The 25,284-nt window shown below is 38.7% G+C and overlaps 1 protein-coding gene across 1 annotated transcript in view; it reads left to right on the top strand.

Moving 5' to 3' along the window:
* The first annotated feature begins 2,562 nt into the window (after nt 1-2,562).
* LOC309858358 (sorting nexin-4) overlaps nt 2,563-25,284 on the top strand; it is a 51,347-nt gene continuing 28,625 nt past the window's right edge. Inside the window, exons 1-5 of the mRNA XM_082751045.1 lie at nt 2,563-2,728; nt 18,024-18,145; nt 23,616-23,751; nt 23,829-23,978; nt 24,573-24,620. Coding sequence (XP_082607171.1) covers nt 2,588-2,728; nt 18,024-18,145; nt 23,616-23,751; nt 23,829-23,978; nt 24,573-24,620 — 597 coding nt within the window. The 5' untranslated portion in view covers nt 2,563-2,587. The remainder of the gene's footprint in view (nt 2,729-18,023; nt 18,146-23,615; nt 23,752-23,828; nt 23,979-24,572; nt 24,621-25,284) is intronic.

Below are 25,284 nucleotides of genomic sequence, written 5' to 3'. Positions count from 1 at the left end.
GAGCCCAATGGGAACTCAATTCCAGAACCCTGGGATCATGACCCAACTGGAAGGCAGACAATCAACTGAGCCACTCAGGCACCCTGAATTAATAGCAATGCTTTACAATAAAACTGTGTAGTTTTTAAGAAGATTCTTTTTTTTTTTCAAAGATTTTATTTATTTATTTGACAGAGAGAGATCACAAGTAGGCAGAGAGGCAGGCAGAGAGAGAGGAGGAAGCAGGCACCCTGCTGAGCAGAGAGCCCGATGTGGGACTCGATCCCAGGACTCTGAGATCATGACCTGAGCCGAAGGCAGCAGCTTAACCCACTGAGCCACCCAGGCGCCCCTAAGAAGATTCTTTAGAAATATATTTAATCACATGGAAAGGTGTTCTTGCTGTATTAAGTGAACAAATTATAAAATAACATTATAGTATGATTCTATTTTTATTATATATGTATAATATTTGAAGGGATATATGCTCAGTGTTAGTGCTTAACTTTGGGTGTGGGAGTATGGAGCTTTTTTATTCTTTTTATTCATAACCATTTTCTAATTTTTCCACAATGAACATGTTTGATGACCATCTAATCCCTTTGCCCTGATTTTAGATTCTTCAAGTATCCTCTTGTTTTTCCAAATTTGATTTCTCCAAGGCTATCTCTTAAGAAAATATAGAGACAAAGTTCTATCTAGCTAACTTAAAACTGATACCAAAGTCAGTCTTGGAATTTTTTTTTCCCCTCTCAGAAAAGGAGGTATGAATTTTAAAAGGGCTGGGTGGGGGGAACTTTCCCGCTATCCTTTTAGATTATTTTGGCTGGTCTGTTAATTGAATTGACATAAGATTAACAGTAGAGAAATAAATAATTATGTAGTATGGGAGCCCCATAAGATTACGAGACCCATGAACATGTCAGGCAATTGAAGCTTCTATGCCATCCTGAGCTAAGGAATGGCATAAGGGACGGAGGTTCAAAGGAGAGTAGGGTAATTCGTAGGACCATAAGAACAGATGTTTGATAATTAAATGTTTGCTTGGCCATGCAGATGGGTCATTTCTGGTAATAGAGTTCTTTGCGGGCCAGGCCTTTCTGAACTTTTTTAGGTAGTTAAGGGAGAGGTAAAAGTAATTTTCTTGAATCTTCTGGTTTTGATTGTTTTTAGCTCAAAATAATGCACATGCCAAAGTGGCCTATTTGGGGGTCATGTATTCTGCTTCCCCTCAGAATGAAGAGGAAACAGACATTCCTACTCTGTTTTAGTCTCCCCCACCCCCCAAAATAGCGCTTAGCACTATGGCTTCCCCTGGTCGAATGCTTTGTCAAAACTTGAGCTCCCTTCTTCGTTCTTACACACTGCAGAATGAGATACCTAAGTCACCAGCCCAGAGCGATTATCCTAAAGGCTCTTGGACCTAGTTTTTTCAGTATCTTGAAACTGGGAAAATGGCACAGGATAACCGTTACTAATCTGTTCCTGGGAATATATCCCTCTTGTGATGAACTAAATTTCTGATTTAAAAATACGTTTCCTGAGAATTTACCTAACATGAACAATCCTTGATAAACTGATGAAATAAATGTCTTTTGAGATTTGAGTAAAGGTCCTAGGTTTGGTCAGAGGAAGAGGGGAAAAAAAAAGATAGGGTCCTTGCCTTAAAAAAGTCCAAAGTCCAGTTGGGGCAGAAAGACATAGAAAGAAATAATTGTAAAATAATACGAGAAAGGTCTTAACGTTAATTAACAAAGTGATATTAGCATTTAGACATTACCAACTGAGATTTTAGGGATGAAGGAATTTCCCGGGTGGGGGCGGGGCAGAGAATACACCCCAGGAAGAGCAAATTGTGTGTCATAGCTTGGAAGTATTTCGGCAGAAAGATCAGTCTCTCTCCTTGAAAAACTGATGACCAGACTTTGTCTAGAAGGAACCCCCAACTAGCACACTGCCTGGCACACCGAGTGAGCATTTCCCATTAGGTTACCATAGTGAATGCGTGTCAAGGAAGCGGGTTCTGAAAATTCGGTACGAGAGGTTCGAGAGGTTCGTAGGAAACGATCAGAGATCGTCAGGGCTTTATGAAGCGCAACCGATTTCAAGCCACCCTTTGGCCAAAGGCTTCACTTCCTCACTTCTCTCAGAACTGCACGCGCTAGCTTTTGCTGAATGTGTTACTCGAACTGCTGAAAGTTTTTTAATTTATAGCGCCCGGAACTTTCCGGGTAAAAAAGTGGAAACGACAAGCCAGGAGGGACATAGGCTCGGACTATGTCAGAACGCGGTCTCCGATTTCTTCTAATTCAGTTTTTCTCTAGGCCTTCGCCCGCCGGAATGGTTCCAGTGTCTACTCTGCTCTTCCCCTTGCCTTTCTCCCCTTCTCTCCCTCAGTCAGTTCTCCCGGGTTTCCGGGTCTCCAGGGCTAGCAGCTAATCCGTTCCTAAGTAGGGAAGCCTAGCCGCCTCCGTCCCGGGCCGAGAGCTTCGTGGACCTCAGTCCCGGCGAACCGCCGCGGGGCCGGGAGGCGGGGCGGGGCGGGGCGGGGCGGGGCGCGTTGCGCGACGGCGCAAGCGCATTGGAGCCGCCGAGCCAAACTGCAGCCATGGAGCAGGCACCTCGGGATCCCGAGCGGCAATTGCAGCCAGCGCCCCTAGAGCCGCTGGGCCACCCCGATGCGGGGCTTCAGTCTGCGGTCGGTGAGGAAGCGGAGGGGGCCCGAGACGAGAGCCCCGGGGAGGGCACGGTGAGGAGAAGGGGCGGCAGAGGCCACTGGGCCTGGTGTCGGGGCCTAGCGGGCCGGACTGGTTGGGTTGGGCTGGGCTGGCGGGGCCCGGTGGGCTCGGCCGGAAAGGCCCCACAGTGAGGGGACGGCAGGGTGGAAGGGCCGGGCTACAGGTGCAGTGAGGGGGAGGCTCGGTGGAGAAAGGGGTTGGGGGGGCGAATCCCTGAGGCCGCGGGACCAAGGGAAGGGCCGGGAGGGCGGCAGCGAAGGGAGCGGGGGGATGTGTGGGTGCGGTCCGATGGGCGTGGAGGTGGGAGCCCTGGACCCGCCCGGCTGGAGCAGGTGTGGTGTTCAGAGGTCGGGGGACCTGGAGGTTTGGACCGGAAGAGGAACACTGTTGTTCCTGGCTGTCTGGTGAGGGGTTGTGCAGAGGCGATGGCCGAACGGAGGCGCCGTGGAGAGTGGGCATCGGTGCTGGAGAAGGAAGGGAATGGGGGACTTGAGGAACTAGTTGGGGGTTTAAAAGGGTGGTTGGCTTGGTGCCACGATCAGGAAATTGAAAAGTGTCGGATTCAAGAAAAGGCAAAATAAAAGAAAATTTAAACTCCGTATTTGTAGTTTCTTCACTTGGAGGCAGTACCCTATTTCCCAGTTGAGGTTTGTCAGCTATATCCCATGCACCTACCTGCCTTGTGAAGCCCCCGGTAATTAGTGATTTTCATTGCTTGAGAGGAGAGAATGCATCATTTTATATATGTAATTGTTTTCATTCCAAAGTGTTTTCACGCATAATGCAAGATAGTAGACCGGGGTAAAAGGAAGGGTTTCAAAAACCAGCGCTCCACATGAGACCATTCTACCCTAGAGTGTGCATTGATCATCCATTTTGCTTCTTTTTTTTCTGGAGCAGGAGTTAGTGCTAATATAAAACTGCCCATTCTTATGGTATATGGATATAGAAAAGTTAAAGTTGTTTGCTGCATGTACCTAGAAAGACTTTTTCAAGTTTAGACACCAGATAATTGGGAACTTCATACACAATAGTTGAAAGCGTCACCTTCTTAGGGAAATGTCGAGATACACAGAGTAGCATGAAGACTTTTTGGGATGAGTTTTAAGTTTCTCATTCAATTTTTTCCGAAATGTAGAATTATTTGTGTAAAGGTCAGGATCTCATATTAAAAGTGAAGAAGTGTGTGTATTCTTAGTTCATAAATTTGGCTCTTATGATTTGCTCTTTATGCAGGTTTCCATCTGTGACTTAGTTTTTGTGTTCGCCTTAAAAAAAAAAAACTTATTGTCAAGTATGTCATCACAAAAGAATAAATATCTCACAAAATAATTGAAACCCTCACACGTTCTGGGTTATAGCTTACTCCCTCCACCACAGACGTAACCTTTGTCCTGCATTTTCACCATTTTGTATTAACAATTCTTTTGCTTTTCTTATAATTTTACCATATGTATCTGTAATCGATATGTTGTTTTACTTGATTTTGAAATTTACGTAAGTGATATAATTTTACTATGACTTCCTCTCTTAGCTCAGTATATTTTTGGGATTCATCCAAAATGTGGCTTAATTCACTTATATTCATGACTCTGTAGTCTGCCATTTTATAGATATTCTACAGTTGATTTCTTCTTGTGTTTACAGACATTGGGGTTATTATAAGATCCTTGCTTATTTCTAAAAAATTGCTATCATTAACTTCTTCCATATCTCTTAGTGCAAATGTCTAATACAAATTTAGGTGTGGGGTTGCTGGATTGTAGGGTATTAGCACATTCAATGCTAGTGGGTGGTGCCAGATTGCCTTCCAAAGTAATTTTGCCAATTTATTTTCCCATCACAATTTTTTTCTGTCTTTAGCAACACTTAATATTTTCAGACTTTAAAATATTTGCTAATCTCTTGGGTATATGTTAAAGCAGTTTTAGATTGTTTCAAAAGGCAAGGATCATAGCTTTTGTAGACAACATCATGAGTTTAATTTTGATTTGATTATGATGATAAAAATTTTCATGGGCACCTCGCTGGCTTGTCAGTAGATAAGCGACTCTTGATCTCATGATTGTAAGTTTGAGCCTCATGTTGGGTGTAGAGATTACTTTAAAAAAAACTTTTAAAAAATTTGTTTTTTGGTAATTTTTTTCTGAAAGCCTTTAGATAATTAACTAATAGGAAGTCACAACTATAGTATAAACTACATTTATCTTAATTTAAAAGTGATTATAAATACCTTGTTGAAAAAAACCTATGTATATTCAGTGTAAGATAGTTGAAAACCAAAAGATGCCATCATACAGTAAAAGTCATATTACCATTCATCAGTGACCAAACTTACGGGGTTTCCTAAAACAGCTTCCTAATTTTGTGGTTCTAGAGACACAAGCCATTTGGACAAATATTTTCAGTCTCAGTTATTTCAGAATCATGAGTATAAACATACATATTCAAATGTACTCTGTATATTGCCTATTCTCTTCCAAAAGCCCCTAGCTTATCCTTTGAGGGCCATCTACTCCCTTTCCCTCTTTTTTCTTTTATTAAGATTTTATTTTTAAGTAATCTCCACACCCAAGGTGGAGCTTAGACTCGTGACCCCGAGCTCAAGAGTTGTCATATACTATACCAACTAAGCCAGCCAGGCACCCCTACCTTTCCCTCTTTCTATCCCCTCTTTTTTTCCAGTCCATTTTCAATTGAGAAGTATTGCGGTAACCATAACCATGTTGTTACTGGTATTGATAGGAACGTGGTCTGAGCAGAAAGGTAAGTTAGATTTGTGGTTTGTGGGTGCTATGCGCAGTAAGCTCTGCTTTTCATTTAATTCTGTAAATTAACCCCAAAAGATGGGGTTTCAGGAGAAGTAATTTTGCCAAGGTCACAGGCTAGTCAGTGGAATGGCTGGGATTTGAGCCCAGGTCCTCCTGGCTTTGAAATCAGTGCTCTTTCCAGTAAGCTATGCTGCTTCCATCAAAAAAAAAAAAGTTAAAAATAGACTTGTTAATTGCTCCAATACTGTATTTAAATTTCTTAGTTTAAGTTGCAATTTTAAGAAGAAAAAAAGTATAAGAAATGTGTTGATTTATCAAGCACTTTTTCACCACAAAAATATCTGTGCAGATGGAGTGTAGAGATGCAGAAAACTTGCCTCATCAGCCTTATTCTTGACTGCAGATTTAGGCTGAGAGTCACTTGTACCATTTGCCCTACACCCAGGGGTAATAGAAGCAAGCACGGACTCACAAACCTCCTTTGGTTTTAAACATCACAAATTGGGATTCTTTAAATTCTGCTCTCAGCTCTTTCTTTTGTGGTCTCTTATTTTTCTTTCTGTGAGTCTTCAGTCCTTTTCCATTGTTTGATGAGAAATCTCTTTTTTCCTTTCATACTTTTTCACCTGTAGGGAAGAATGCATTCCTTTTTTTCCCCCTTAGTATTGTCAGTTCTATGTAAAATAATTTAGAAAATGGAAAAAATGAGAGAGGAATCCAATCTCCAAGAAAGTAGCAATTAGTCCTGGCCCAAGAAAGATGAAATAGCAAGGGAATGGAAGCAAGAGAACTTTTTAGACTGGAAGATCCCACTGAGTTGGTAATTGTTTGTCCAGAGAAAAACCCTTGCCTGCAGGAGTCAGGAGTGATTTTTCAGGGAGCACGCTCTAGGCCTGGGAGGACTGGTCGGGGCGAAGAGTTCATGGACAACTGGTGCTTACTGCTTAGCAATCTGTGTACTCCGTGACAACTTCACTGATTGGCAGCAGAGAACTGAGTAGAGTAGGCTGACACTGTGGGCAAGTTTTGAGTGGGTTTTGTGGGTGAGAGTGGTTTTGTGGGTGAGAATAACATGAAAAAGGAAAAGGAAATGTATAGGCATAGTTACAGAATGTATCAGTTTAGAAGCAGGTGATTAAATCACATTCAAGTACTTTTTCCTCATTTTTCTGCCTCAGCAGCTCGCAGAGTTTTTTAAAGGTGACTCAGAGTACAAAATCCATTTTCTACAATCTAACCAGCATACATATCCTTCCATACATAAATGTTGTTCGAGGAGGCAATACTTAATCATTACTTCATGTAGTACTCTCTGACATTCTTCTATTTATTATTAAAAAGAAATATTGATCACAAACCACCAAACTGATTTCATGAAACATGCATATGTTGTGACTCAGTGTGGAAAACTGTTCAAATTTATATATTTTATTTTTAAATAAAAATGTTTTCTGAATTACTGTTTTATTTTTGAAATATATATTTTATAGATAAAAAGTGTAAGAAAACAGGTCATGTATTAGAACTGTATTTTTCTTATTTATAACTGAAGTAAGCTTCACTCCTAGGCCTCATTATTTAACTTAATACCTGTTACTGTTGACTGTTGTAGACATATCCCCCTAAGAAAAGTAAACTCTTTGGGTAGCTCTTAAACTTCAGATCTTTAGGGGCGCCTGGGTGGCTCAGTGGGTTAAGCCTCTGCCTTCAGCTCAGGTCATGATCCCAGGGTCCTGGGATCGAGCCCCGCATCAGGCTCTGCTCAGCGGGAAGCCTGCTTCTTCCTCTCTCTTCTGCCTACCTCTCTGACTACTTGTGATCTCTCTCTGTCAAATAAATAAATAAAATCTTAAAAAAAAAAACAAACAACCCTTCAGATCTTTGACCTATACATAAGCATCAAGTGTAGAAAAAAAGATCGTAAGGAAGTATACCAAGAGTGGTATATTAACAGTGGTTAGTGCTGGGTTGTGGGATATAGGTGATTTATACTTACTTAATTTGACCTACAGTTTTCAGTTTTTATATACTAAACATGTATTACTTTCATAATAAAAAAAAAAACCTTAAAACTGCAAATAATAGGGAATAGGGAATACTTGAGCTCCTGCTCTACACCAGGCAACTTTTAGAACTCTACCTGCATTAACTCAGTAAATGTTCTGATAACATTATGAGGTAAGTACTCTAATCCCCATTTTTCAGATGAGGAAACTGAGGCAGAGAGATTAAAAACTTTGCCCAGAGTTACACAGTTAATCTGTGGCAGAGATGGGATACAGATTCTGGCAAACTGGTTTTTATTTTTATTTTTAAAGATTTTATTTATTTATTTGACAGACAGACATCACAAGTAGGCAGAGAGGCAGGCAGAGAGAGAGGAAGGGAGGCAGGCTCCTTGCTGAGCAGAGAGCCCAATGCAAGGCTCCATCCCAGGACCCTGGGATCATGACCTGAACTGAAGGCAGAGGCTTTAACCCACTGAGCGCCCTCGGCACCCCTGGTAAACTGGTTTTTAATCTGAGGGTGAATTGATCCTACAAATTTTAATTACAAACTTTTATTTTTTCCTGATTTCCAGTTATTTTATGTTTTCTTGCTTGCTTACTTGGCCTATGCTAAACTGATTTCTTTTTTTTTAAGATTTTATTTATTTATTTGACAGAGATCACAAGTAGGCAGAGAGGCAGGCAGAGAGAGAGACAGAGAGGGAAGCAGGCTCCCTGCTGAGCAGAGAGCCTGATGTGGTGCTCAGTCCTAGGACCCTGGGATCATAACCTGAGCTGAAAGCAGAGGCTTTAATCCACTGAGCCACCCAGGTGCCCCTACCCTGATTTCTTTTGACTTCTGTTTACTTTATTTGTATTTGTGTTTGTCCCATGATGTGATTGTTTTGTGGTGTTTTAAGTCTTTCTCTTATTTACCATAGGGAATTTAAAACATTTGCATTATCCTAACTGGCTTTATTTTTAGTTGATTTTCTTCTGTGAGGTTTTATACTTTCTTATTTTGGTTTCTATTTTTGCTCTTTTTTTTTTTGTGGACAATAATTTCTTCGGTTTTATCCTCTGTAATGATTTGGAAGGCATGTATCTTTGTTTTTTCCTTCCCCCAAACATAACTGAAACAAAAATTATTTATGTAAATATAAATAAGAATTTTTTGAAATAATCTCATTTACAGAAATGATATCAAATTTTATAAGCAGGGGCAGTATGAAGATCCTTTTTCCCATGAACTATTTGAGAGTGAACTGCCATCATGATATGCCCTCATCTCATTCCCAGAACTTTCAATTAGCAATAATCGCGCCTCGGATAAACCTCATTGGCTACGATACTGCCACTGCGCAAAGCTCATTCCCAGAACTTTCACTGTGAAGGGTGCCTGACCGGCTCAGTCAGTAGAGCCTGCAGCTCTTGATTCTGGGGTCATGAGTTTCAGCCCCACGTTGGGTGTAGAGATTACTTAAAAACCTTCAGTATTTAGGGGCAAAAAGGATATTGTCCTATGTAACCACAATACTACCATCAAAATCAGGAAGATAACATTGATAAATGACTACTGTCTCATCCTTAAACTTTGTTTAAATTTTGCCAGTTGTACCAGTACTGTTCCTCAGAACAAAATGATCCAATCCAGATTATATAATTAAATGCAACACATGCATGATCCAGATGCATGTGTTGCATTTAATTATATTGTCTCTTGGGGCACCTGGGTGGCTCAGTGGGTTAAGCTGCTGCCTTCGGCTCAGGTCATGATCTCAGGGTCCTGGGATCGAGTCCCGCATCGGGCTCTCTGCTCAGCAGGAGCCTGCTTCCTCCTCTCTCTCTGCCTGCCTCTCTGCCTACTTGTAATCTCTCTGTCGAATAAATAAATAAAATCTTAAAAAAAAAAAAAATTATATTGTCTCTTTAGTCTCCTTCAATTTGACAGAGTTTCTCAGTCTTTACTTTGGTGACTTAGATTCTTCTGAAGATTAGAAAGCAATTATTTTGTAGAATGCCCTCAGTTTAGGTTTGCCTGATGTTTCCTTATGATTAAGTTCAGGTTATGCATCTTTGGCAGAAATTGCCACTAAAGTGATCCTATGGTCTAGTTCACACATGATTTGTTTTTGCCCAGTACTTTGGAATCACATTTTCTGCCAGTCTTCAATATCAAGTTACTCTTTTTCCTTTTGTAATTAATATTTTGTGGGACCTACTTTGGAATTGAAAATATCTTGTTCCTCATCAGACTTTCTATTTGTCTTTTCAGTATGGACTCATGGATTTTTTTTTTTAAACTTTATTTTTTTCTTTTTTAAAAATTATTAACATATAATGTATTATTTGTTTCAGGGGTACAGGTCTTACACAATACACAGCACTCACCACAACACATACCCTCTCTAGTGTCCATCACCCAGCTATCCTATACCCCCACCTTCCTCCACTCCAGCAACCCTCAGTTTGTTTCCAGAGATTGAGTCTCTTATGGTTTGTCTCCCTCTCTAGTTTCGTCTTGTTTCATTTTTTCCTCTCTTCCCCTGTGATCCTCTGTCTTGTTTTTCAAGTTCCACATATCAGTGAGATCATATAATTGTCTCTCTCTGACTTACTTCACGTAGCATAATACCCTCTGGTTCCATCCATGTCGTTGTAAATGGCAAGACTTCAGTTTTTTGATGGCTGCATAATATTCTTGTGTGTGTGTGTGTGTGTGTGTGTACACACACATATATATATACACCACACCTTTATCCATTCATCTGTTGATGGACATCTGGTTTCTTTCAATAGTTTGGCTGTTGTGGATATTGCTGTTATAAACATTGGGGTGCAGGTGCCCCTTCCGATCACTACACTTGTATCTTTGGGGTAAATACCCAGTATTGTGGTTGTTGGGTCGTAGGGTAGCTCTGTTTTCAGCTTTTTGAGGAATCTCCACACTCTTTCCAGAGTGGCTGTACCAGCTTGCATTCCCACCAACAGTGTAGGAGAGTTCCCCTTTCTCTGCATCATCTGTCATTTCCTAACTTTTTAATTAGACCCATTCTGACTGGTGTGAGGTGGTATCTCATTGTATTTTTGATTTCTGTTTCCCGGATGCTTAGTGATGTTGAGCTTTTGTCATGTATCTGTTGGCTATTTGGATGTCTTTTTTGCAGAAATGTCTGTTCATGTCTTCTGTCCAATTCTTGATTGGATTATTTGTTCTTTGGGTGTTGAGTTTAATAAGTTTTTTATAAATTTTGGATCCTAGCCCTTTATCTGATGTTATTTGCAAATAACTTCTCCCATTCTGTTGGTTGTCTTTTGGTTTTGTTGACTGTTTCCTTTCCTTGCTTATCTTGATGAAGTCCCAATACTTTGTTTTTGCCCTTGCTTCCCTTACCTTTGGTGAGGTGTCTGGGAAGAAGTTGCTATGGCTGAGGTGGAAGAGGTTCCTGCCTGTGTCTCCTCAAGGATTTTGATGGATCTCTGTCTAACATTGAGGTCTTTCATCCATTTTGGGTCTGTTTTTGTGCATGGTGTAAAGAAATGGCCCAGTTTCGTTCTTCTGCATGTGGCTGTCCAATTTTCCCAACACCATTTGTTGAAGAGATTGTCTTTTTTCCATTGAACATTCTTTCCTGCTTTGTCAAAGATTAGTTGACCATAGAGTTGAGGGTCTATTTCTGGGCTCTCTATTCTGTTCCATTGATCTATGTGTCTTTTTTTTTTTTTTTTTTTTTGTACCAGTACCATGCTGTCTTGATGATTACAGCTTTGTAATAGAGCTTGAAGCCTGGAATTGTGATGCCACCAGCTTTGGCTTTCTGTTTCAACATTCTTTTGGCTATTTGGGGTCTTTTCTGGCTCCATACAAATTGTAGGATTATTTGTTCCATTTCTGTGAAAAAAGTTGATGATATTTTGATGGGGATTGCATTGAATGTGTAGATCATTCTAGGTAGCATAGATATTTTAACAATATTTGTTCTTCCAATCCATGAGCATGGAAAGTTTTCCATTTCTTTTTGTGTTCCTCAATTTCTTTCATGAGTACTTTATAGTTTTCTGAGTACAGATTCTTTGCCTCTTTGGCTAGATTTATTCCTAGGTATCTTACGGTTTTGGGCACGGTTGTAAATGGGATCAACTCCTTAATTTCTCTTTCTTTTGTCTTGTTGTTGATGTATAGAAATGCAATTGATTTCTGTGCATTGATTTTATACCCTGACACTTTACTGAATTCCTGTATGAGTTTTAGCAGTTTTGGGGTAGAGTTTCTGGGTTTTTCACATAAAGTTTCATATTATCTGCAGAGTGAGAGTTTGACTTCTTTGCTGATTCGGATACCTTTTATTTCTTTTTGTTGTCTGATTGCTGAGGCTAGGACTTCTGATATTACATTGAACAGCAGTGGTGATAGTAAACATCCCTGCCATGTTCCTGACCTTAGGGGAAAAGATCTTGGTTTTCCCCATTGAGAATGATATTTGCTGTGGGTTTTTCATAGATGGCTTTGATGATATTGGAGTAGGTACCCTCTATCCCCAAACTGTGAAGAGTTTTGATCAAGAAAGGATGCTGTATTTGTCATTGTCAAATGCTTTTTCTGCATCTGTTGAAAGGTTCATATGGTTCTTGTTCTTTCTTTTATTAATGTGGCTGGTTTGTGTATGTTGAACAACCTTGCAGCCCAGGAATAAATCCCACTTGGTGGTGATGAATAATCCTTTTAATGTACTGTTGGATCCCATTGCCTAGTATTTTGCATCTATATTCATCAAGGATATTGGTCTGTAATTCTTCTTTTTGGTGGGATCTTTGTCAGGTTTTGAGAGTAAGGTCATGCTGGCCTCATAAAATGAGTTTGGAAGTTCCCCTTCCACTTCTGTTTTTTGGAAGAGTTTCAGGAGAACACGTATTAATCCTTCTTTAAGTGTTAGGTAGAATTCCCCTGGGAAGCCATCTGACACTGGGCTCTTGTTTGTTGGGAGGTACTTGATTACTGCTTCAGTTTCCTTGCTTGTTATGAGTCTATTCAGGTTTTCAGTTTCTTCCTGGTTCAGTTTTGGTAGTTTATACATCTCTAGGAATGTATCCATTTCTTCCGTATTGTCTTGGCATGAATAACTTTATTAAGGTGTAATTTATATACCATAAAATTCACTTCTTTTAAGTATCTAATTAAATAATTTTTAGTAAAATTACAGAGTTTTGTACCCATCACCACAATCCAGTTTTATTTTTTTATTTTATTTTTTTTAAAATATTTTATTTATCTATTTGACAGACATAGATCACAAGCAAGCAGAGAGGCAGGCAGAGAGAGATGTGAAAGCAGGCTCCCCGCTGAGCAGAGGGCCTGATGCGGTGCTCAATCCCAGGACCCTGAGATCATGACCTGAGCTGAAGGCAGAGGCTTAACCCAATGAGCCACGTAGGTGCCCCAGCACAATCCAGTTTGAGAATATTTCTATCATCCCCCCAAATCACTACTGATTGGGGAGTACAGTTTAATCCCAGAACCTCAAGATCATGACCTGAGCTGAAGTCATGCTTAACGGACTGAGCTACCCAGGAGTTCCCCAGGTGCCTCTCTCTTAGGGTCTCTTGAATAGTAAGTTTTTAATTTTGATGGAGGTCTGGTATATCACTTTTTTCCTTTTTGGATTGTGCTTTTAGTATTATATCTAAGAACTCTTTGCATATCCTAAGATCACAAAGATTTTACTCCTGTGTTTTTTCTAGAAATTTCTTTCTTAGCTCTATATCTGGGCCATTTTGAGTTAATTTCTGTCTGCAGTGTGAGTAAAGGGTCTAAATCTTTTTGGGGGGTCATGTGGACATTTAGTGGTTTTAGCACCATATGTTGAAAAGACGCTATTCTCTATTGACTTGCCTTGGTGTGTTTGTTTATTTCATTGTTTCAAATCAGTTGACCTTAAAAAAAAAAAAAAAAAAGTCAATTGATCTTAAATGTAAGGGTTTATCTCTGGATTCTCAGTTCTGTTCCATTCATCTCTCTTCTTTCTGCCAATACAACACTGTCTTAATTACTTTTACTTTTTAGTAAGTTTTGAAATTGGGTCCTGTAACTTGTCCAAAATTGTTTTGGCTATTCTAGGCCCTTTGTATTTCCATATAAGATTTAGGAATAGCTTATTAGTTTCTACAAAAAATCCTGTTTGATTAAGTATTTTTGAAGGACCAGTATATTAATATGTTTAAATATTTTCAAGCATGTTCTATGCATGATTCTCCTTTGTCATTTGAAATTTATTGTAAAGTCTAAAGCAGATTTGATATTTATTCTTTTGTAGGGGTGTTATTTCTTATTTTTCTGCCTTAATCTTGTTGGAGTGTTTAGCTTTTCCAGTTCATTATACATGGACCACATGCCTTTCAGTTTGAAGGGTTATAACTTTTTTCCAGTCCAGGAAAGATTTGTTTGTTTGTTCTTCTTTTTTTTTTTTAATCTTTATTTTTTTATTTTTTTATAAACATATAATGTATTTTTATCCCCAGGGGTACGGTTTGTGAATTGCCAGGTTTACACACTTCACAGCACTCACCATAGCACATACCCTCCCCAATGTCCATAATCCAACTCCCTCTCCTGACCCCCCTCCCCCCAGCAACCCTCAGTTTGTTTTGTGAGATTTAAATAATACAGATAGGGACACCTGGGTGGCTCTGTTGGTTAAATGTGTGCTTTTGGCTCAGGTCATGATCCCAGGGTCCTAGGATTGAGTCTTGCATCAGGCTCCTTGCTCAGTGGGGAGCCTGCTTCTCCCCACACCTGGTCTGCTTGCTGTTTCCCCTGCTTGTGCATACGTGCTCTCTCTCTGACAAATAAATAAAATCTTTAAAAATAAATAAATTATACAGGTGATTATTGTTTCTGTTCTTTTTCTTCTAATTTCTTCTTTAAGGACTAACATTGTTTAAATGTTGGTTCTTTGGGTTTTTTAAAACCATATTTCATCATTTTTACCCTTTTTGGTCTTTTTTCCCTCAGCATTCTACAGAAGCTTTGTAACTATGTTATGTTCTTACTGATTTGATTTCTTGCAGTGTGTTTTACTGTCCAATGATATCTTATTTTTTTTTTTTGCATTGTTTCTTTTCCAGTTAGCTCCACGTTCATCTCAATTGGCCTGTTTTTGTTTCCTATAATTCTCAATATAACAATAAGTGTAATTTATTTTCTTTAGTGTTTGATTTAATAAATAAGATTAAATAAGTCAAATCTTTTCATCTATAATCCTAAAAGTTATATTAAGGTTAGTTTTTAGTTTTTAGTCTTAGAGTGACTCCATGCGGGCTGAGAATTCTTCATGCAAGCAGTGAACTCCTGAAGTGTCAGGCACTGGGTTTCATCTGTCTTTCCATCCCTAATGATTGACATGGTAGATACTCAAGACATATTTATTGAATTAATAGTTGCTTTTGTCACTTTATCTCCTTTTGTGCTTTTACTATTTCTTAGTGGTTTGCAACATTTTTAAAACTTTAAATAGATTATATTCATTTTATTATTTTTTATTTTTATTTTTTTATTTTATTATTATTTTTAAAATATTTTTATTTATTTGACAAAGAGATGACAAGCAGGCAGAGAGAAAGGAGGAAGCAGGCTCCCTGCTGAGCAGAGGAGCTTGATCCCAGGACCCTGAGATAATGACCCGAGCCGAAGGCAGCGGCTTAACCCACTGAGCCACTCAGGCGCCCCGATTATATTTCATTTTAGATAATAGATTATATTCATCTTTGAGTTGGAAATAATTTCATTAGCCTTTTAAATATGTTCTTCTTCTACATTTATCTAATCCTTGATAGTAAGTCTGAATTCAGGTAGAAAGTTGTGATTGACAAATCATGCATCTATGTTTGGGATGTTACTCCTTTGTTCTTTCTTTAATGATATTCTTTACTCTGATGAGAAGTTGGCTTTGAAAACATGTCAACTAGTCTGTCTCTCAAACATGTCCCTGGGCTCATCTTCTAGTCAAGTCAGTCCATCTCTAAATTTGCTCAATGTATCCTTTTAACAGTTGTGCTTCCAGTTGGGTTATTCTTGGTACTCTTTGTGTTTTACTGAGAGGATAAACAATTTTATATCATCTTCCAAGTACTTCTGGTATTATTGTTGTGTTCTTGTTTTCATTCTTTAGTTTTTATGATAGCTGGTTTTATTCTTTTTTTTTTTTTTTTCCTCCTTTGGATGGTAGGAGGGTAAATTCATGACTCAGATGCATTATCTTTTTGGCTGGGGATCTGATTTGCTCTATTAGTCATGTGTTTCCAGTGTTGGAATTTTTCACTGGCATAGATGGTGGTAAATCAAAGTGTTTGGCTATGGGCCAAAATTAGAATTATGTGTGTGTGTGTGTGTGTGTGTGTGTGAACCACTGAGGGCTTCATAATCTTAATTTTGGGTGATTTGTGCTTATTTCTTGAACTTTATTTTGGTTGAAGTATTTCCTTATTTTTTTCTCTCAGCTAAACATACAACTTATACTTTATAAAAATGTTTTACTTGACAACTGAGTGTTTCTGTTTTTATTGACTAATAATTCTATTCCATTGGGTTAGCTCTTAGTTCTCTGTCCTTTTTACTATCTTTTAGCATTTTTCTTCAGCATTTTAGGGGTACTTCCCAAATTTAGTCATTATTTTAGGGGTACTTCTTAAATTTAGCATTTTAGGGGCACTTCCTAAATTTAGTCATCATTTACTTTTTTGCCATACCACATAGTCTTTTCTGTTCTCATAGCACCAAGGTTTAATTTTCTGTATAAATCATCACCAGTGGATTTTACCATAGTTTTTTCTTTTTTCTTTTGGGGCATCCATCTTTCTACTTCTGTCTCTTGTTAACCTGAAAATAAAGAGACACAGTGAGAAGCAAACAAGTGTTTATTTGGGATTAAAGAATTGCAATTTGGGGATTAAGATTCAGTTAGAAACCCAAATAGTATACTGCTTCTAGGGTGAAGATAAGGGGTTTTTATAAGGAAAAAGAAGGGGGGGACGGGTACAGGACTTAAGATAAAAAAAGGCTCAACCCTTAGTTATACATTGTTTTATTACAGATTCTGTCTTCAGAAAGTCCATAACCTATGGACTTGTGGACAGGATACTTGTTCTTCTGAATTCTCAAGCAGTTACTTAAAACACTTGCTGTTTTGCCTAGTCCAAAGGTTTTGGTCTGGTATGAGCAGAAGCGCAGATAATGCAGTTACTCTGCAGTGGTTTCTTGGCTCCCTTTTAAAATCACTCCATTCAGGGACGCCTAGGTGGCTCAGTTGGTTAAGTGTCTGCCTTCAGCTCAGGTCATGATCCCAGGGTCCTGGGATCAAGCCCCATATCGGGCTCCTTATTCAGTGGGGAGCCTGCTTCTTGCTCTGCCTGCTGTTCTTCCTACTTGTATTCTCTCTCTGTGTCAAATAAATAAAATAGAATAAAACGGTTCCATTTATGTCAGTTTTTGACATCCTTCTTTACAAACTGCCCTCAGTTATAATGTGCAGTGTTTGTAATTAAAACCACCTCCGACCTCTGAGAAAGAGCAAGGGGGAAAAACCCAAAGCACAGCAGTTATCACAGGGTCTCACTTTATCTTCCTTGTTTAGACTTGGAGTTACTTCCTCAGTGGCACACTTTCTTCACATACGGCCTTTGAATTACTGGTGGTGGTTTGTTGTTGTCGTTGTTGTTCTTTTTTGTTCTTTATCATAGACCTGGGGATGTTTTAGCAAGAACAGAGAGGGGTCTGCTGTTAAACCTTGCTGCTGTCTGACAAGTGGAGCCTATTAACCACTGCCAAAGCGTTTAGGCGAATTTCACATTGGATATAATTAAAAAATAATAATAATAAAGTTGAATTTAAGACAACTTTTTTTTTTAATTTAACTTATCTGCTGAAAATCTTGCTTTTTGGCATATGTATAGTATTTTCTTTTTGAGGGACTGAGGTTTAACTTTATTAAAACAAAAAATTAGATTTTAGGGGTGCCTGAGTGGCTCAGTTGGTTGGACGACTGCCTTCGGCTCAGGTCATGATCCTGGAGTCCCGGAATCGAGTTCCACATCGGGCTCCCAGCTCCATGGGGAATCTGCTTCTCCCTCTGACCTTCTCCTCACTCATGTTCTCTCTCACTGTCTCTCTCTCAAATAAATAAATAAAATCTTAAAAAAAAATTAGATTTTAATATCAAGAATTATTCATCTTTATATAAAATGTTTTTAGATTTTTTTCTTAGGCATTTTATATTGATTTATTCTTGGTCACTGAGACAGAATGTTTGTGTTTTAATAATTAAATTGTGTGATATATGTTAAAATAGCTTTTGGAAAAGTTTGGTGTGCTACAAAACGGTGCTAATGAGACGTATATCATTTGCTGCTGTCATTTAGTAACCCCTAGCAACTTAAGAAACGGAAGAAATTTGCTTGAAATATGTACCAACAATGGATTCTATTATAATAGCTGTTTTTTTTCTTTTTGAATACTGTCTTAAAAGTTTTGTGGTTCTTCTTCTGTTTTTGTCCAGATGACTGAAAATAATTTTTGGTTGAAGAAGATAGAAATTAGTGTTTCAGAAGCAGAAAAGCGAACTGGAAGAAATGCCATGAACATGCAAGAAACATATACTGCTTACCTCATTGAAACAAGGTGGGTGATGAGAATTAGATAGAAAAAGCTTTGTCTGGTAGCTGTTGATGCAAATTATGTTGCTTAATGGAATTGTTTATAAGTCATTGTCTTTTTAGGTTTTGGGTTTTTTTGTTTGTTTTCAAAGAGAGCAAGATAGTGTGTGCATGCTGAGTGGGGAGGGGCAGAGGAAGAAGGAGAGAGAGAATGCCAAGCAGGTTCCACACTCAGTGTGGAGCCTGACATGGGGCTGAGTCTCAACCCTGAGATCATGACCTGAACCAAAATCAAGAGTCAGATGCCCCAACTGACTGAGCCACCCAGGCGCCCTGTTTCTTTACTTTTTAACAGTTAAACAGTTGTGTCTTTTTCTATAGTACTCTTGGTAGCTCTCTCTTTCTCTCTCTCTCTCTCTATACACACACACACACACACACACACACACACACACACACACACATATATATTTGTAGCTATATTTTAATGCACTTGTGTTGGAAGTTGAGAGAAGGTTAGTGGAATACTTCTGGGATCTGAAATGTTACTTGATACATGCTTTGGAGGAGATTTTCACATTAGATATAATAGTCCCTGTGCGATTTTGGGAAAGGAGATCTGGTTCCCAGGTCTGTATGAAGTGGACTTAGGTAGGTAAGATGGTTAGCAGAGAAGTATAGGAGGAGAGAATGACAGTCTAAATGCTGTCTCATAGGAAAGAATTGATTGAGACTAGAACTTTAGGCTCAGATAAAATTGAAAAGAGTAAATTGTGAAATAAAACTCGGGGCAGGCATCTGGGTGGCTCAGTGGGTTAAGCCTCTGCCTTTGGCTCAGGTCATGATCTCAGGGTCTTGGGATTGAGCCCCGTATCAGGCTCTCTGTTCAGCGGGGAGCCTGCTTCCCCTTCTGACCTTCCCCCTCTCATGCTCTCTCTCTTTCTCTCTCTCTCTCTCTCAAATAAATAAATAAATAAAATCTTAAAAAAAGAACAAAAAACAAAACAAAAAAATACTCAGGATACCTGGGTAGCTCAGCTAAGGTCATGATCTCAGGGTTCTGAGATTGAACTCTGCATTGGGCTCCCTGCTAGGCAGGAAGCCTGCTTCTGCCTCTCCCCCTCCCCCTGCTTGTGTTCCGTCTCTCACTGTGTCTCTCTCCATCAAATAAATAAAATCTTAAAATTAAAATTCACCAAAAACATTGTCTTTTATCTCATTAAGAAAAAGTTAAAGGAGATAGACTGTTTTGCCTAGAGAAAGGCAAGACAGGACTGTATTTTGCCAGTTACAGTTTATATAAAGGTTATATACCAACTAGTTCTTTTCTCTCTGTGAGACTGAGCAGAAATGCTTTGTGTTAAAATAAAGACATGAGATTTTTTATAGCCAGTAAAATAAAGTAATAGAACATGTAGTGTTACATTAGTTTCAGGTGTACAATGTAGTGATTCAGCAGTTCCATATAGTGCCTAGTGCTCATCACAATAAGTGCCCTCCATAATCACCTGTTTAATCCATCCCCCCACCAAAATAAGGTCATTTTGTGACATTTGTATCTACATATGTGTATCACAGAGATTTTTTCAAAATTAATTAATTTATTTATTAAGTAGGCTCTTCACCTAGCTTTGCTCACAACCCTGGGGCTTTGCTCACAACCCTGAGATCAAGAGTCACATGCTGTGCTGACTGAGCCAGCAGACACCCCTCACAGAGATTTTTAAAGTAATTAAAAAAATATATGGTCCCATTAGAGGGTTTTGTTGCCGTTTCTTTTTATTTAAGTTAAATTGGCTACTTAAAAAAAAAAGAAATCAAACTTTAGATTTCTAGTAAATTATTTTTTCCTGATTTTTTTTTTTTTACTATGAGGTATAATTGACTATAACATCATAAGATAATTTCAGATATACAACACTACCTTGTAGTATTTGTACAGATTGTAAAGTGATCACAAGTCTAATAAACTAACATCTGTCACCATACAGTTACAAAATTTTTTTTCTCATAATGGGAACTTCTAAGATTTACTCTTAGCAACTTCCACTTATGCAGTAGAGTATTATTAATTATACATGCTGCAAGTTCTTAAATATAAAACTTAAAAGGATATTTTTATTTTTAGTATGTGAGTATTTTATCACCCAAATAAATAATGAAATTTACTGTTGATTACTTTTACCGCTGGAAGAGAAATCTTGATTTGAATAGAATAATTAATTGTTGTTTACTTTTGACTTTGAACTGAATAGAGCATCATAATTTATAACTGGGAGTTAGGAGTGACCATACTTGAGTAATGTAGCTATACTCTGAATGAATATTTAAGTGGATCATCAGTAAGTGTGTGGCACACAAAATGATTATTGGGTTGACTTTCACAATTGTATTTCTTTCTTTTTTTTTTTTTTCAAAGATTTTATTTATTCATTTGACAGAGAGAGAGAGAGAGATCACAAGCAGGCTGAGAGAGAGGGAGAAACAGGCTCCCTGCCGAGCAGAGAGCCCGACGTGGGGCTCGATCCCAAGACCCTGAGACCATGACCCGAGCCGAAGGCATAGGTCTAACCCTCTGAGCCACCCAGGCACCCCTGTATTTCATTTTTTTTTTTTTTTTTAAAGATTTTATTTATTTATTTGACAGAGAGAGAGATCACAAGTCGGCGGAGAGTCAGGCAGAGAGAGAGAGAGAGAAGCAGGCTCCCGCTGAGCAAAGAGCCCGATGCGGGGCTCGATCCCAGGACACTGAGATCATGACCTGAGCCGAAGGCAGCGGCTTAATCCACTGAGCCACCCAGGCGCCCCTGTATTTCATTTTTTTAAAAAAAGATTTTATTTATTTATTTGAGAGAGAGAACACGAGCAGGGGGAGGGGCCTACGGGTGAGGGAGAAGCAGATTCCCTGTGAGCAGGGAATTTCCACACAGGGCTTGATCACAGGACCCTAGAACCACTACCTGAGCTAAAGGCAGATACTTAACAACCGAGCCACCCAGGCGCCCTGGGTCACTGGTTTTTAATTTCTCTAGAGATTTTTGGTTTTTCATTCATAGAATAAGAACACTTTTAAAGTAGATAAGAATATGCCTCTTTCAGAATTGATGGTTTAGGAGCAGTATGAAGTTTTCTGATTCATAAAATGGGGCTAATGATATAGTCCCTTCTGAGCATTAAATGTTGCATGTAAAACTGGGTATATGCTATTAAATAGTTGTTAAATGAGTGGATAAATGTGTCAGTTTTAGGTCTCTCCTATGTGTTTAGTCAGTCTCCAAAAGCTAGACTTGGCCTTAAATAGCCTTAAAAAACAACAACAACAACAAACTTAATCAGGTCTTCTTTCTTTCTTTTTTCAAAGATTTTTATTTATTTACTTGACAGAGAGAGAGAGGGAGAGAGAGTGAGCAGGGGGAGCGGAGGGCAGAAGGATAGGGAGAAACCGGCCTCTTGCGGAGCAGGGAGCCTGATGCGGGGCTTGATCCCAGGACCCTGGGATCATGACCTGAGCCAAAGGCAGATCTCTAACTGGCTGAGCCACCTGGGTGCCCCTTAAGCAGGTCTACTAACAGCCTTGTAGGTCTATTTCTTAAAGGCTATATTAATCATCTACATTAATCTGTTGATAGCAAGAAGTAGGTTCTGTTGGTAATGATTTTGAATAATTTGAAACTTGATATTAAGCCACATATTTTTTAAGCTAAAGTCTGAGAATCTGAATTGGAATAGTATTAGTCATAGCTAATGTTTGGGTTAACTCTTTTTTTAATTTTTAAAAATTTTAATAGTATTTTTTTTTAAAGATTTTATTTTATTTGACAGAGACAGAAATCACAAGTAGGCAGAGTAGTAGGCAGAGAGAGGGGCTGAGCAGAGAGCCCAATGTGGGGCTCGATCCCAGGCGCCCCTGAGATCATGACCTGAGCCGAAGTCAGAGGCTTAACCCGCTGAGCCACCCAGGTGCCCCTTAATTTTTAAAAATTTTTATGTTATTTTAAGATTTTATTTATTTGTCAGAGAGCACAAGCAGGCAGAGTGGCAAGCAGAGGCAGAGAGAGAAGCAAGCTCCCCACTGAGCAAGGAGCCTGATGTGGAACTCCATCCCAGGATCCCAGGATCATGACCTTAGGCAGAAGTAGCTGCTTAACCAACTTAGCCACCCAGGCATCCCAGTGGGTTAACTCTTTAAGATGAATTATGATTTGATAATTTGTGTTTTTGCCATGGATGCCATTTGTACATTTGAATTTCCTGTTTTGTTTCTTTTTTACTTATATGCAATGATAAAATTTAGTGGCAGAACTAATATATAAATGATAAAAACACTGAACATCTATTGTGCTGAGCATGACATGATGTATATACTTTCTTAAAACTACTTTATTCCAAGACGGATTTTTAGCTTCTGTGCCTTTATGCCCTAGTATACACATGAACATTGCGGTGATATGTGCACTTCTTGGAGGGCCTGAAAGTTACTGTTAAGCAACCAGTTAGAAAGTAGGAAGGTCCCAATAATGTTTAGAAGACTAATGCTCTCTAAGAATGATTATACTAGTAGAAATTTTTTTTTTTAAGATTTTATTTGTTTATTTGACAGAGACCACAAGTAGGCAGAGAGGCAGGCAGAGAGAGAGAGAGGGGGAAGCAAGCTCCCCGCTGAGCAGAGAGCCCTATGCGGGGCTCGATCCCAGGACCCTGGGATCATGACCTGAGCCGAAGGCAGAGGCTTTAACTCACTGAGCCACCCAGGTGCCACCAAACTGACTTCAAATATCTTTGGTGTGATTTTACCTAAACTTCTCCCCAACTATAAGTGGAACTTTTATATGGCATTGCTTACAGCTCTCTATGTTAAAGATAAGACTAGAAATGAATTTTTACATCTTTTTCCCCCCCTACTCTTTCAGAGTTAACATTTTGCCTTTGAAGATATTTCCTGGTACATGGATGCATCTGATTTCTTTATAACTTTGAATCAAGGTCTTTGCGGTGTCTTGGTCTTTAGCATGAATGTTGTTTCATTGTGGCAGAAATGTAATTAAAAATACTTTTTATTAAATGAAACCGTAGTTAAGCCAGATTTTACCCTATTGTAAAATCAATTACTATACATTAACTGAATTATTGTACATTGAGACTTTTAGTATGTGCTTAAAATAATTATTTCTCTGGAATTCAGATAGGTTTTCTGTAGCAGAAGGGAAAGTGGTTAGGAGTAAGGGCTTTGGAATCAGATAGATTTGAGTGCTTTATCTAGAGATCTCTGTGATTGTAGGAGCAGTAGCTACTTTCTCATCTATAGCATGGGGTTAATAATCTGTGCTTCACAGGCTGGTTAGGAGGATTAAAAAAGATACTACATGAAAAGTTCTTCACTGAGTGCCTTGTTTGTAAGCATTTAGTAAATGGAGTTACAAATCTTGGTGGAGTTTGTGTGCTTGAATTTGTATTTTTAAAAAAAGTAATAGAGGTCTTATTCTGTTCCTTTTCAGGTCAGTTGAACATACTGATGGTCAAAGTGTCCTAACAGACTCACTGTGGAGGCGGTATAGTGAATTTGAATTGTTGAGAAACTACCTTTTAGTTTACTATCCCCATATTGTTGTGCCACCTCTACCAGAAAAAAGGGTAAGAAATGAAACAGCAGTGTAGTTCAGAATTGGAGAGTGCTGAGACTGTTCTTCATGACCGTTTTGTTTACCTAGGCAGAATTCGTTTGGCATAAACTCTCCGCTGACAACATGGACCCTGATTTTGTGGAAAGACGACGGATTGGCTTGGAAAACTTTCTCTTGAGAGTTGCCTCGCATCCCATCCTTTGTAGAGACAAAATCTTCTATTTGTTTTTAACACAGGTATTTTTCTTTTATTTATTAGTCTTTTAAAAAAATTCATTTTTTTTCCTTTTAAACTGTAGAATCCTTAGGCTTAGGTATCTCTTTGCAGCAGCTTTAATATACATTTATTCATGTTTTTCAGTTCATTTTGATTTTTAAAATTATTAGGTTACATCACTCAGCTGACATTTTTTAAAATAATTTTTTAATTTTTTTTGTAAACATATAATGTATTATTAGCCCCAGGGGTACAGGTCTGTGAATCGCTAGGTTTACACTCTTCACAGCACTAACCATAGCACATACCCTCCCCAATTCAGCTGACATTTTTATACTTAGAGATACTAAAGACAGTACTTTCTGGCATCACTTAAATGATATCAAAATTAGTCTTTAGTTTTTTGAAGCCCAGATTTATAAAATCTTGGGTCTGTCTTTTGGTAATCTTTTGGACTCTCGATTATATGCTTAATTTTGAAATGGATTCTTTTTTTGAACCTTTCTCCCATCTTCCCTGAAAGAACAGAATAATAGATACTTTATTTAATTTGGAGTATTCTTTATAGGTGGTTTTATTTTGCAATGATACCTAAAATTAACTTTAATTTTTAGGAAGGTAACTGGAAGGAGACCGTGAATGAAACTGGGTTTCAACTGAAGGTAAGAATATTTGTATGAAATAGTTTGACAAGTTCCTTTACAATTCCAAGCACAATGCCATGCACTTAGTGGATATTTGATACTTATTGAATGTGTGAATGTTGGGAAAAGACTTTGCTTCTAATATCATTAGGAGGGTTTTCAAAGAAACACTGTGAATTCCCTTTGGATTTGCATAATTTTATTATTGATGAGTCTAGAGTGGGCATATTTATGAATTTCATTCTGTTGGGAAAGAACGTTTTGAATCAGTAATTTAAGATTTTTATTTATTTATTTATTTATTTGACAGGTCACAAGCAGGCAGAGAGGCAGACAGAGAGAGGAGGAAGCAGGCCCCCCGCTGAGCAGAGAGCCCGATGTAGGGCTCGATCCCAGAACCCTGGGATCATGACCCGAGCCGAAGGCAGAGGCTTTAACCCACTGAGCCACCCAGGCGCCCCTGAATCAGTAATTTAGACATAAGTCGTAGATTTTTCCCACACTATGCCCATAGGCATTGTATCTTGTTTTTTTTTCCTTAACCCTCTCTGCCTTTACCACTGCCACTCACATTTCTTGCCCACTTACTTGCTCTTTTTTATCAGATAGGAAAGACACTTCTGAAGAATTGAGCTTGGCATTCCTAATCATAGCAGACTAAAAGATGAGCCAAATGTCATGC

This window comes from Mustela nivalis (assembly GCF_964662115.1).
Source record: "Mustela nivalis genome assembly, contig: HAP1_SCAFFOLD_2255, whole genome shotgun sequence".
NCBI lineage: Eukaryota > Metazoa > Chordata > Mammalia > Carnivora > Mustelidae > Mustela > Mustela nivalis.
The sequence above is the reverse complement of the archived record's forward strand: the minus strand, read 5'-3'. Positions and strand labels throughout refer to the sequence as shown.